Below are 14901 nucleotides of genomic sequence, written 5' to 3'. Positions count from 1 at the left end.
ATTTCTGATTTTGTTAATTAGGATTTTGTCCCTGTGCCCTTTAGTGAGTCTAGCTAAGGGTTTATCTATCTTGTTGATTTTCTCAAAGAACCAACTCCTCGTTTGGTTAATTCTTTGAATAGTTCTTCTTGTTTCCACTTGGTTGATTTCACCCCTGAGTTTGATTATTTCCTGCCGTCTACTCCTCTTGGGTGAATTTGCTTCCTTTTTTTCTAGAGCTTTTAGATGTGTTGTCAAGCTGCTAGTATGTGCTCTCTCCCGTTTTTTCTTGAAGGCACTCATAGCTATGAGTTTCCCTCTTAGAAATGCTTTCATTGTGTCCCAAAGGTTTGGGTACGTTGTGGCTTCATTTTCATTAAACTCTAAAAAGTCTTTAATTTCTTTCTTTATTCCTTCCTTGACCAAGGTATCATTGAGAAGAGTGTTGTTCAGTTTCCATGTGAATGTTGGCTTTCTGTTATTTATTTTGTTATTGAAGATCAGCCTTAGTGCATGGTGATCTGATAGGATACATGGGACAATTTCAATATTTTTGAATCTGTTGAGGCCTGATTTGTGACCTATTATGTGGTCAATTTTGGAGAAGGTACCATGAGGTGCTGAGAAGAAGGTATATCCTTTTGTTTTAGGATAAAATGTTCTGTAGATATCTGTCAGATCCATTTGTTTCATCACTTCTGTTAGTTTCAGTGTGTCCCTGTTTAGTTTCTGTTTCCATGATCTGTCCATTGGTGAAAGTGGTGTGTTGAAGTCTCCCACTATTATTGTGTGAGGTGCAATGTGTGCTTTGAGCTTTACTAAAGTTTCTTTAGTGAATGTGGCTGCTCTTGTATTTGGAGCATAGATATTCAGAATTGAGAGTTCCTCTTGGAGGATTTTACCTTTGATGAGAATGAAGTGTCCCTCCTTGTCTTTTTTGATGACTTTGGGTTGGAAGTCAATCTTATCAGATATTAGGATGGCTACTCCTGCTTGTTTCTTCATACCATTTGCTTGGAAAATTGTTTTCCAGCCTTTCATTCTGAGGTAGTGTCTATCTTTTTCTCTGAGATGAGTTTCCTGTAAGCAGCAAAATGTTGGGTCTTGTTTGTGTAGCCAGTTTGTTAGTCTATGTCTTTTTATTGGCGAGTTGAGACCATTGATGTTAAGAGATATTAAGGAAAAGTAATTGTTGCTTCCTGTTATTTTAGTTGTTAAAGGTGGCATTCTGTTCTTGTGGCTGTCTTCTTTTAGGTTTGTTGAGGGATTACCTTCTTGTTTTTTCTAGGGCGTTGTTCCCGTTCTTGTATTGGTTTTTTTCTGTTATTATCCTTTGAAGGGCTGGATTCGTGGAGAGATAATGTGTGAATTTGGTTTTGTCGTGGAATACTTTGGTTTCTCCCTCTATGATAATTGAGAGTTTGGCTGGGTATAGTAGCCTGGGCTGCAGTTTGTGTTCTCTTAGTGTCTGTATAACATCTGTCCAGGCTCTTCTGGCTTTCATAGTCTCTGGTGAAAAATCTGGTGTAATTCTGATAGGCTTGCCTTTATATGTTACTTGACCTTTTTCCCTTACTGCTTTTAGTATTCTATCTTTATTTAGTGCATTTGATGTTCTGATTATTATGTGTCGGGAGGAATTTCTTTTCTGGTCCAGTCTATTTGGAGTTCTGTAGGCTTCTTGTATGTTCATATGCATCTCATTCTTTAGATTTGGGAAGTTTTCTTCAATAATTTTGTTGAAGATGTTTGCTGGACCTTTGAGTTGAAAATCTTCATTCTCATCCACTCCTATTATCCGTACGTTTGGTCTTCTTATTGTGTCCTGGATTTCCTGGATATTTTGAGTTAGGATCTTTTTGCATTTTCCATTTTCTTTGATTGTTGTGCCAATGTTCTCTATGGAATCTTCTGCACCTGAGATTCTCTCTTCCATCTCTTGTATTCTGTTGCTGATGCTCAAATCTATGGTTCCAGATTTCTTTCCTAGGGTTTCTATCTCTAGTGTTGCCTCGCTTTGGGTTTTCTTTATTGTGTCTACTTCCCTTTTTAGGTCTAGTATGGTTTTGTTCATTTCCATCACCTGTTTGTATGTTTTTTCCTCTTTTTCTGTAAGGACTTCTACCTGTTTGATTGTGTTTTCCTGTTTTTCTTTAAGGACTTGTAACTCTTTAGCAGTGTTCTCCTGTATTTCTTTAAGTGATTTATTAAAGTCCTTCTTGATGTCCTCTACCATCATCATGAGATATGCTTTTAAATCTAGGTCTAGGTTCTCAGGTGTGTTGGGGTCCCCTGGACTGGGCGAAGTGGGTGTGCTGGGTTCTGGTGATGGTGAGTGGTCTTGGTTCCTGTTAGTAAGATTCCTCCGTTTACCTTTCGCCATCTGGTAATCTCTGGAGTTAGTAGTTATAGTTGACTCTGTTTAGAGATTGTTCTTCTGGTGATTCTGTTACCGTCTATCAGCAGACCTGGGAGACAGATTCTCTCCTCTGAGTTTCAGTGCTCAGAGCACTCTCTGCTGGCAAGCTCTCTTACAGGGAAGGTGCGTAGATATCTTGTATTTGGACCTCCTCCTGGCCGAAGAAGATGGCCCAAAACAGGACCTTTCTCAGACACTGTGTTGCTTTGGCAGTTCCCAGGTGGTACAGACTCTCACCTAAGCAGACTAAATTCCTAAGTTCCTTGGAGTCCCGGGACCAAGATGGCGACCGCTGCTGCTGTGGCTTAGGTCGCCTCCCCAGCCGGGCGGGCACCTGTCCTCCGGTCCGGAAGGTGGCCGGCTGTCCCCGGCCCACACAGGGTGCTGCCTCAGCCCCTCTGTGCTTCTGCCTGTTCCAGAGGCTGTCAGGTTCTCTGGCGCACCCTCTCACCTGTTCAGACTAATTTCCTAAGTTCGGCGGGTCTCGGACCAAGATCTGTTCCTACCTTTTTACCTCTTTCATGTCCCCACACACCTTCTAAAATGTATGGCCTCTTTGTCTGTACTATTGCATATATTTGAATAAGTATATAAATAAATTTTCTTGAGTCAATTTAGTGTTGCTTGTATTAATATGATTTCAGGAATGATCACGTAATAGTAGGTGACCAATTAGGGGGATCATCCCTGGATAAGTTTACATCCCTCCAGACAAAGTAATCAGATGCTTATACCCCCAAGTTAGTATATTTATTAGTATTGTCATTCTTCACATCTTGTTTAGGAAGCCACACTGTTAAGGTATCATGAGTGTAACTTCCCTGTCCTTTCCAGGAAACACAGCATATTTCTGGGTCCTCTGTCTCTTAGAATACCAATACAAGGAACACTCCAAGTGACGTTGACTCTTCCATGTCAACTCAAATTGAATTTGTTGTATGAGCTAAACTCTATTTAATATACATATATATGAATGTATATATATATATATATGTATATATATATATATATATATACACACACATATATATATTACGCACACACACACACATATATATATTTAATAGCTAATATATAGCTCATTGCTTAAACTGTGTGTGTGAAATGATTCTTTTGAATTATTAGGAGAAAACTATATAATTATTTAAAAGGAGGGACTAAAAAGAGATTGAGAGGGTTTTCATTTTCACAGCAAAGCTTCAGTTTTGAGTTTTCTGATATTCCTTTCTAGTCTGAAAGACTTGGGTACTAAAATGCCCTCAGATCTTCTCTGAAGGCTGCCCTGGCTATGGCCCTGACAGTTCTGTTGTTAAGAACCCAGTTGCCTTTTGTTGTCAATCAAAAGCAAGTGAGACAGCAAGCCATGAGGTAATGGGTGAATTTCTAATAGGGTACTTTATTAAGGAAGTGGAAGGAGGACACTCAGTCTTAGGACAATAATTTGTGCCCGCCCTATTCTAGCTCATTTCGATTCAGCATTGGGTGATCTCTTTCTGCTCTCAAGCCCCTTGGCACTTTGCTTTTTCCTGCTTCATATTTACTCTACTCTCTTATAGTAGGGCTGTTTGTATACCCATCTTATCTCTTTTATTGAACTGGAAGCTCCTTGGAGAGGGAAAATACTGCTGGCCATATTTTTTAACCTTCGACAACAAATATTATAGAAGGAAATAAAGAAAAAGAAAGAACAACTTATGTGCATTTTCTTGAGCATCTCTTATGCACTAGGAGAATGTTTCATTAGTATTTTGAGAAGGTTAAAAAAGGTAGATATGTCGCCTGGCTGAATTTTAACTAATTCTAACCCAAAATAGTCAGATGGAGACATGATCAATGCAGATTTTGTTAAACTTAAGACTTGAGAATAGAACTTATGGGTGAAAATTGTTTGGACTCATAGGGTAGACCACCTGTCTGACCACAGGTGGAGACTGTGGATCTCAGTTTTGCCTGTGTGGAATTAGTTCTGCCCAAACACACATTGTAGCAGGGTTAATGGAAGCAGTCATTGTCTTCTGGCATTCACAGATCCAATTTCCAGATCCCAAAGGGGAAATACAAAGCTAGCCCAAATCCATGGCCAACTGTACAAATATATCCACAAAACTGTACTTGAGGTAATATATTCCGTTTCTAGGAGAAAGGGGAGTGAGTGAAGGTGAGGAGGCAGAGGGAGACCAGCAATGACACACACAAACACACACACACACACACACACACACACACACACACACATACATCCATCTCTTTGCCTGGAGTTACAAAGAAGCAGCAGAAAGAATTTCTACTGTCACAGTGACTTTGTCCAATCCTCGAGTCTCTATCACAGTAAGTATGGCTATCTTGGTTCTATGGATGACAGAAATCTAACCTATAATAAGTAACTAACCTTACATTTCACAACTAGTAAATGTAAGAGAACTAAATACAGCACAAGTTCCTGTTCTTTGCCTGACATGATGCACACTTCTCAGGACAGGGATTTTTAGGGCATGTGTGAGTGAATTACTGAATGCATGCGTCCATGGATAAATAGGTGGAGTGGACTATTAAATCTGCACGTAACTGTATAGCTGGAATAAAAACTTAAAAACCTTGATCGATAAAGATGCCAACAGCCAATGCCTGGGCATGGTGGATGACACAAGATTTCCCAGATTTTGTGACCGAATTAACTGATATTTCCACCAATGCTCTAAAAAGGGTCTAAATTGATGCTTTCTTGTAGTGGTGGGTTTTTGTTTCACCACTTTGTCTTCTTGGTAGATCACAGGCAAACAGCTACCCAGAAGCTGTCTTTGGATCAGCAAATAAAAGACACACATACATAGCTTATTTTTAAATGCCTTGGCTACCTCAAAGGCTGGGTACTACTAAACCTTCCCCTGCTACCCCAGCCCAATTGGAGAAGTGGCCAGTGGCCACGTATCCCAAGTCTCATACGGCTTGTTGGCTGTCTTTTTTGTTGCTCTCCTCTTCCATCTCCCCTCTCATCCTGGAGATTCTCACTATTTATTTCTCTCTGCATCCTAGCTTGAGAAAGTCTAAGGGTCCCACCCACCCTATGCCCAGCCATTGGCTGTTGGCATAGTTATTGATTGATCAAAAAAAAACAACTGGGGAAAAGGGCCTTTAGTGTTTGGTCATGCAGATTCCCTATTGAATCAAAGCATTAAGAGCAGACTCCAACACTTTCCTTTTTCTGTTATTAGAAAGTTTCATGGCACTGCTAATATATTAGCTAACATGGCCTAAGCTAAATCAGTGTTTCCAGGACAGGGCCATGGTCACTCATATGTGAATACAGACTAAATGATCTTATGCTCCCTTTGAGGTAAGAATTGTGTACTCACACCAACACTGTGCATGTGAACACGTTTAAAGTCATCACGTCATCAGCAACTGAGCTAGCGCCATAACTAGTGAGCATTACAGTCTCTACTAAACAGTTACATCAGGAAATAAAAACAAAATCTGCTAAGATGAATGAGATTGGGGGGGCAGGGCAGGGAGGGGAGGTTCTTTATGGGAAAGGGGCTTCCTTCCACATCCCTATTCTCAGTTCTTGGTCCTGCAAAAAAAAAAAAAAAAAAGCCAACTGTGCGACAACACTGTCCAAACACTACTTGCTAAATATTTCAGTGTTTATGGAGCATCTTGATTCAAATAAAAAAGAAACAGATGACAGGGAGCTGAGGTATACAGTCTAATCTGCTTTGCCAGGCTAATAATGGGTATAAAATGCTAATAGAATTGTTACATCTAGCCTTAGTGACTAGTTGGGCTAGACAGGTGAAATGCTTCTATGACAATGAAATTGATGATCGTGACAATCTTCAGCAAAAGGACAACACATAGGTCACTGCCTGTCAGAACAGGAGAAGGTCAGCAACATGTCACTGTGCAGTCTGTGTTGTCATCTTTCTCTTTTAACTTGGACACCTCTGATATTGAATCTATACTGCAGTACTACTACCAACCACACCCGAAGTTAGATATGATCCCAAGAAAGTGAGTGAATGAAAGGAACAGCGTTGCCCTTGTGAATTTATACTTCCCCAGAAGGGCCTTCCCTGAAGAACGCAAATCTCAGACGGTCACAGATACTCTTGTACTTGACCATCTCTGGCTACTGATCTGAAAGCTTCCATATTATAGCATATCCAAGCCATGGTATAGGAGACTAACCATCCAAGCTGCAAGTGAACTGAGAAATTGCTATGAAGCCATTACCTCAGTCTAGCTCCCACACTAGGGATTTCTTTTATTTACTCTCTCTACCTCTTTATTCACATTTGTCTCACTACACTCACTGGAGAGGCAGAAAGTGAGATTTCACAAGATCAATGTCCACAAAAGAACTAGAATATTTTCCTAGTCACAATCCTCCAAAAAAACCGAGCAGAATCAACAGATAATGATGCCTGAATTTATGAAATGATAAGGCATATGAGTAGAGTGAATTAGAAATAAAAATAAAAATAAAAGACAAAGAAGAAAACGGAGTCACATACGTGATCTTTGAGGCTAGAGACCCTGCTCAGTGCCTTCAGAGGGAAGCCCTCTGACGCCCCCACCTTCCCAAGGGAGCAGCAGGTAAGCTGAATGGAAACACAGTGCACAGCAGTTATCCTCTGAGCCTAGGCTACACCACCCTTCATGCTAAGTGCTTTGAATACATTGTCTCATTTAGGTCTCAAAGCAACGTTGCTGGCAGTTTCAGGAGCTAACATCATCCTAAATTTTACAGATGATGCCAATCTCAGAGAGATTAAGTAACTTGCCCAAGGTTATACAATTAGGGGCAGAGCTGAGAGTAAAGACCTCATCTCATTGTTTCCAGTGCATTTAACCCCACTTAAAAATGCCTGAGCACATCAGTTTGTAAGATCTGAGCACACGTCTCCATCTTTGCCTCTAATCAATGAGTTCCTTCAGGGAAGAATTTATTGCTCATTAATTTTACATCTCTAAGGCATAGAATAAAGCCTAATGCAGAACAGGAACTCAACGACTGTCAAGTAAATAAGATGATGAATTTAAAACATTAAAGATGAAAGGAATTAATTTGAAAAGAAAAATTAAACTCGCAGAAAAGCTCCTTTGATGCAAGGATGCTGTCCCCACGTAAGCTTGTGTCCCCCATTTCTATTTTAGTAACTATGACTATTTTCTGAGAAGCAACACATTTTTGCTATAGAAATAAATGAGAGGCTTTTAAAAATGTACTTTACTCTGGGACTTAAATAAATGATTGGAATTCTATAATCAGAACACGGCAAAAGCACTACCAGCATACAGCCATACACTGCCTATAATAAGCTTCTTGAAGTGTTCTAATGGGTAATCTAGGCACAAGTAGAAGAAGATATGCTCTTGACAATATTTAACACAAGTGCTTCAGCTGGTTTTGGATGAAAAAAAAAGTCTTTTGCATTATATAGATATTCTCTGTTTCCTTATCAGCAAGCAGACAGGCTTAACTGGTACCTTCGCATCCTCTGCCATCTTCCTCCAGCTTTTGGCCAGCTTGACATCTGCAGTAATAACTGCCAATCGTATTACAGCATCGGTCTCGACAGCCTCCATTGTCAACAGCACATTCATTTATATCTGCCATTGGATAGATAAATAGAATCAGTCCCTGCAACCTAAACACCCAGAAACTTTAATGTCCCTACTAAAATTGATCCAACATTTTGATATTCCTTCCACTTCAGGATTAAAGGAGGAAAAAATAAAGGAGCCTCTCTTTTTATTTTGTTTTGTGTCTTTGTGTATGTGCATGTGCATGTGTGTATGAGTATGTGTGTAACTGTAAGCGTACACATGCCACAGCATGAAGATGGAACTCATGGGACAACCTCAGGTATTCTTACCTTCAGCTGTGTTCTTTCTGTTGGATGCTACAACAGTTACCCTGAGAGTTTTCGAGCTCTCAGTTTCTGTCACATCTTGACATAGAAGCACTGGGCTTACTGAGATGCACTGCTGTAACTGATTGTGCACAGTGTTCAACCGCAGGTTGTGCAGCAACTGCTTTATCTAGTGAGCTGTACCCCAGCCCTAGGATTGCATTTGAATCAGAGCTAATGTGCTCTGGAGAAATACTCACGTCCTAGTCTTTGGTATCTGAAGTGCTACTTTTGAATAGGTAAATAGGAGCCCTTGGCATTGCACAGTTTTGGAGTTCAGATGACAGAGAAATTTCATAGCAGTCAGCATCTCAGGGTGAGATCTAGAATGCAGGGAGAAGCTAGGGTAGTGCTCTGTATTATCCAGCATGTTCTGACAGTCAAACGGCTATGACTTGGTTGTGCCTACTTCTAAACCCATAGCTAAAAGTCATCTTTAATTACAGAACTCGATTTTGTGCATTCCTCCTACCCAAATAACACCCGAGGTGTATTCTAAAACGTTTTCACACTAGAAAGAGAGCTGCCAGGTAACAGTGGAACAGTTCTGTTCCATTCAACATGTTTACTCTGCATGGCAGAGTAGTTCTTGATAGGCTCTTGCTCAATATGATGAATGCACATGCAAGAGAGTGGCGGGGAAGGGGAAACATAAAGGAGTAGATAAGGATGGGAGACTGGGGACAGAAAGAGATAGGGGGAACCAGTGAGGAATGGCAGAAGCCAAGTAGAAAGAGATGGAGGACCTGTGTGTCCAACCTGAGTAACTTAACTGCCACCTTCCAAATGAGAAGGTAACAGGCAGAGTGAGCTACAGGGACTCTTAATTAGACTTTTCTAACTGTGTCTACCCCTTTGAAACTGCCTCTGCTTGTTTTAAAACTATTCAGTGAAGTGTGTCACCCATGCAAAAAAGTATCCAATCCTATAAAGTATATATTTTGATTTTGCGAAAATAAAGTATGCAAGGACAAGTTTTAATAGTAGGGGATCCAGTCTGAAGGCTTGTGTGTGCTAGCTAATGCTCTGCTGCTGAGCCAATCCCCAGACTACCAGCATGATCTTCCTGTGAGGATCAGCCGTGACTAATGTCCAAAGAAGCACTAGCTACAGCTGAAGGACACAGATGTTTTGTTGTTGTTGTTGTTTTTTTTTTTTTTTTTTTTTTGGTCCTTTTTTTTTAAAGCTTATCAGTCACCTTTTTAATTTTGTCCTACTTTGTTTTAGTAGTCTGTACAAACCTGTACTGTGAATCTTTGTGTGTGTGTGTGTGTGTGTGTGTGTGTGTGTGTGTATGTGTATATATCTGCCTTCTTTCATGAATCATCCTGCTTTTGAGACACATCCGTGTGCTGCATGAACTTGCAGTTCATGCCCCCTTATTCCTCAATAATATTGTTTCTGTGCATCTATCAGTTTTAAAGATAAACTGTAATTGGTCATGATTTTTGGTTTCGATGACTCTGAAGAATGGTAACATGGATACTCTCATGTACGTAAGCATTCAGTGGAGTCACACGTGTACTTCCACTGGATAATATATCTCAACTGAAATCATAGGATCAAAAAGTCTGACATGTTCTTTGCTACTATTTATTCTTAAACATTCTCCCGTAGAGATTACTCTAATTCATACTCCCATCAGCTGTGTACTAGGAACCAGGTGCTACTAATTTTTTCCAGTGTTTCGGATGTCCTTTTTTCTGTTTCAGGTCCTCTGAGAATTTTATAATAGCATCATGTTGTGACTTAATTTGCATTTTCCTGGTTATTAATTAGGTTAAGAACATTTTCATGTTATTGGCCATTTGGTTGACAGTTGTTAAAAATTCTGTTCAAATAGTCAATTTGTTTAACTTTTAAAATGTTGGTTATTTCACTTATTGGTCTTAAAGTAAAATCTTAAATAGATGTTCACAATCCATCTCATCTCCCTACAAGGTTTCAAAGGAGTTGTTTTTTTAACATGCACATCAGAGGAATGAAAATGAATCTATATTTCCATGTTATCTATGGAGATTCGTCTGATCAGATTAAGAGCATTCTGATTTCATACATATATGAATTATAAACAAGTGTAAGTCTTATCACTACTGAATCTACACAGAAAATTATTTGGTTTTGACAACAACTGGCTTTTTCATCTCTAAAATAAATCTCACCAGTATATTGTGCCTTTAAATATATTTTTGGATTCCGGTAGGATTTTAAGTATGATTTTAGTGGCTAAACTTATGACTGTATTTTTTTTTCATTTTTTTCACCCCCCCTTTTGTAATGCTAGGTTCTTATAGCCATGTTTCATGAGAACAAAGCAAGTTAGAACTATTTCTTCTTTTGTCTTTCCTCCAAATATAATTTGGTTTTCCATCTTTTTTATTAGATAGCTTCTGTGTTTACATTTCAAATGTTATCCCCTTTCCTAGTTTCCCCTCCGAATATCCCCTATCCCGTCCCCCCTCCCCCTGCTCCCCAACCCACCCACTCCCATTCCTGGTCCTGGCATTTCCCTATACTGGGGCATAGAGCCTTCACAGGACCAAAGGCCTCTCCTCCCATTGATGACCTACCAGGCCATCCTGTGCTACATATGCAGCTAGAGCCACAATTTCCACCATGTGTTTTCTTTGATTGGTTTTCTTTCTTACTTAAATGTTTGAATTCATTTCTTATACCACCTGCATCATGTAGCTATGTGTGTGTACTGTGTTTCTATATATGTACTAATGTGTGTGTGACTTATGAGCTTAATTTATCTGATATATATATATATATATATATGTATATATATATATATATATATATATATTCAGTTATACAGCAAAAATATATTGGGGTAAATTGTGTGACTGTAGGGATTTTTTTTCTATTTCACATATATGTCTGAATATACTATGTTAAGCTTTTCTTAACTCATACTAGCTTTTAGATGCCCAACTTTTCCTCTCTGTGCTTAGGTCTCCATTCTTGTTCTTTGAATTCATTTTGAAGATAAAACATGTTTGAAGATGAAATAAATAATATGTTTATATTATATTATAATTTTTCTTCTTTATTTTTACTAGGATAGTTTCAAATTCTCTTCTATCTTTCTGTTATTTGTCATTTTTTATAACTTATCTATCTTCTGCTATCGATCTATAACCTATTTCCCATCTATCTATTATCTATCTACCTATATATTTACCTATCGTCTGTCACCTATTTATCTAAGTATGTATTTGTGTACTGATTATCTATCTGTCTACCATCTATCTATCTATCTATCTATCTATCTATCTATCTATCTATCATCTATCACATATTTTTCTATATTTCAAATATCTTATCATCTTTTATACCTCTGTCTTAGTCAGTGTTCTATTGCAGACAGAATGGCCAAGGACATTTACAAAAGAAAGAATTTAACTGGAAGCTTGCAGTTTCAGGGAGTTAGTTCTTTATCTTCATAGGAGGGAACATGGCATCATGCATGTGGCTGGAACAGTAGCTGAGAGCTATAGTTTGACCCATAGGCAACAAACAGACAGAAAGAGAAAGCCACACTGGGATGCTTGGTGTGGGCTTTTGAAACCTAAGCACCACTTCCAGTGACACACCTTCTCCAAAAACATCACGCCTCCTAATCCTTCTCGAGAGCTCATCAAGTGGGGACTACGGTTAGAAGATTCTCAGTCTGACCAGCACACCATCCATTCAGCTTCCCACCTCAGCTGTGTGTCACTTATTTTGTGTTTTCTAAAACGAATGTCTAAGCATTATTCATTTCCCAGCACTGATCATTGGTCTCCCTTAATTATCTTTTCATTAGTACACAGAAATTAGGAGTACTTTGTGTCTTTTGTTGTTCTTAGTCCAATTATTGTCTTTTATGTTCACCTCTATATGTGTGACAATCTACCTGAACAGTAAGTTGTTAAAAAGAAAATATGTTATTTTCTTTCCTATTACTGGAAGTTGACAGTCCCAATTTGGTGATCCTCCATGTGAGGTCCCTCAGACTGCCAGGAGACTACAGTAGCAGTTGAATTCACCCTGTGTGCTGGCTGTTCATCTACAGACTGGAATCTTGGTGGAGGTGCTGGAACTTCTGATTGGTAGTTAGATTTGTCTTTCCCCCAAATGTTTCCCCTCTACATGCCAGCCCTGAGCTTTCTTTCTGCTTGTTCTCAAAGTCCAGAGATTTTATATGGTAGCTTTCATCCTCAGATAGCCTATTTTAAGAGGTTCAAAGAGAAGCTGCAATATTTCTTATGATCCACTCTTAGAAGCCAATGGCATCACAACTGTACCTGTTGAGCAAGTGTACAGAAGGGCAGCTGAGATTAGAGGAGGAGAAGGAGGAGAAAAAGATGAAGAGGAGGGGAATGAGACAATGACTAGAAGCAAGAGAAATTCTTCCTTTTATTGAACAGTTGCACATGTGACCTTGGAGAGAAAGAAACCATGGCAGCTTCAGAAAACAGGATATTGCACGGAGATGTTTAGGGTGGGGAAGCCATTCCCCTTAAGCATTGGCTTGGCCTCACAGATTTTCATGTTATGTCTTAATTATTATTCAATCTAAAACATTTCCTACTAGAAGAGAACATTTGTTTTCTTCAGATTGTATTAAATTATATTTTGGTTCTTCAAAACTTTTGAGAACTTTCTAATCTCTTGTTATTAAATACTAGATCATTTTCATGATTGAGATGGTATATATTTAAAAAAATCTAAATTCTTCAAACTTTTAAAAAAGGCTTTATATTCTAACACTTGATTAATATGGAGTTAAAGTTATATGTATACCTGTCACATATGTATGGACATATATGTTCAATTAATTATAATTTGCTACTCAGCCTTTTCATATTTTTATATCTTCAAGGATTTTCTCAATCCCTCTATTGGATTTGGTTTGCCCTTTCATGATTGAAAGTTTTGTTTCAAAACTGGATAGTTTGCAGCTTTATTAACATAGCCACATTTTCCTAGAAGATATGACCCTTTGTTCTGAAATATGTCTTTTTAGATCTAGCATCTCTCATTAAATTTGACTTTCTGTGACATTGCTCCATGCATCCATTTATGTCTGGTTACTGTTGACATGAAGTGCATTCTCTGTAGTCCACTTTTGCCCTTCATTATCTGCCCATTTGAAAATTTCTCATGAATTATTTGAACATATTCTAGCTCTCTCCAAACATAAATACATCCTAGACTCCTTACTTTTTTAACTATATGATGACCTGTATTACTGACCTAAACTACTGACATATTTGAATTAAATATACCATTTCCATGTTTCTATGAGGTTACCATATACTATATGTTATAATTCCTATCCATAAGTACCTTCCTTTAAATTTAGTATTTTAGTTTTCAATTTTCCTTCTTTTATAACTTTCTACTATATATTAATTTATTGCTCTCAGTGGTAACTGTGGATACCACAGCATTCATTATTGGATCATAATATAAGTTAGTGTTTAACCACTTCCAGAGACTCTAGTCACTGGCATCATTTTGACTCTGTTACGCTTAGACTTTTTGCATCATTACTATGGCGACTATTATCACTATGGAAGTTTTTGATGTTTAAACTGTGTCCACATTATATTGTTATTTTATGTGATCAATAACTTATGTTCATCCATGTATCATTCTTTGTGGGACTTATAATTTCTTTCTCCATTTATCTGCCTGTTTCTAGAACAATGTTGATTTGTTGAAAGTTGAACAGAAAATATATTTTTATATTTATAACTAGTTAAGAGTTTTTTCATGTTTTAGCTGTTAGTAAACATGTCTTCTCCTGAATTTTCATTTTAACCATTTTACATTGTAGGGAAATTAAATTTAAAACACTTACCCTGTACCCTACATCCCACACATCCCATGATTATAAATATCTTATGTTAGTTAGGCACACTTAGTTAATTAGTGAGTCAGTTTCCATAGGCCATTGTTACAGAGTCACACTTCGTTGACATTTCCTATTTTCACACAGTACCTCTCTTCTGTCTCAGGATTCTTTCCATGATATCATACCACATTTAATTGCCTTGTCTCTCGAGTTCCAAACTTTATTAGTTTTGATGTACTTGAGAGTTTTTAGCAAAACTAGTCAGATATTGTATTGTGCGATTTGTGATTTGGTTTTGTGTGATGCCTCTCTTGTTGTAGGTTATGATCACATGTTTTGAACAGGAAGACTCTTTAGGTTCGGTCTGTTGCTATGTTTTGTTAAATTCTGTACCAGAAAGTCTAGGCCTGTGAGTGAATTCTCACGTTTACAAACTTTTTTGTGCCTCATTCTTTAATTTAAAACTATTTGTTAAATAAAATCGGCTACAGCCAATTACTGGAGGGATTGGAGGTATGGGGGTTTGGAGTGACCAGGTTGGAGGAAGAGAGAGCAGAGGGAGAAGAAGGAAGAAGAGAGAACACAGGGATAAGCTGCCATAAGGGGAAACGGACAATGAGCACATGACCAGAAGAAACAGCAAGCATCTTGAGTACAATGCTGGGGACGTAGCCAAGCAAGCAGTTAGAAGACTGATTAGGGGTTAACACAATTAATGTCAAAGCCAAGTAAAATAACCA

General features: G+C 38.3%; 1 protein-coding gene across 21 annotated transcripts in view; it reads right to left on the bottom strand.

Annotated features, from left to right (window-relative positions):
- Egfem1 (EGF-like and EMI domain containing 1) overlaps window positions 1-14901 on the bottom strand; it is a 609406-nt gene that overhangs the window by 169160 nt on the left and 425345 nt on the right. For 18 of the 21 annotated variants that reach the window (XR_001783766.2, XR_003954418.1, NR_151636.1 and 15 more), the window contains one exon: window positions 7889-8011. The exons of the other annotated variants lie outside the window; for them this stretch is intronic. Coding sequence is in view for 11 of the 18 variants with exons in the window: in XM_006535559.4 (XP_006535622.1) it covers window positions 7889-8011 (123 nt within the window). In the remaining 7 variants the exon portion in view is untranslated. The remainder of the gene's footprint in view (window positions 1-7888; window positions 8012-14901) is intronic. 21 annotated transcript variants of the gene reach the window in all.

The sequence above is a fragment of the Mus musculus genome, chromosome 3, assembly GCF_000001635.26.
Source record: "Mus musculus strain C57BL/6J chromosome 3, GRCm38.p6 C57BL/6J".
Classification (NCBI taxonomy): domain Eukaryota; kingdom Metazoa; phylum Chordata; class Mammalia; order Rodentia; family Muridae; genus Mus; species Mus musculus.
This window is presented reverse-complemented; position numbering and strand designations above follow the sequence as displayed.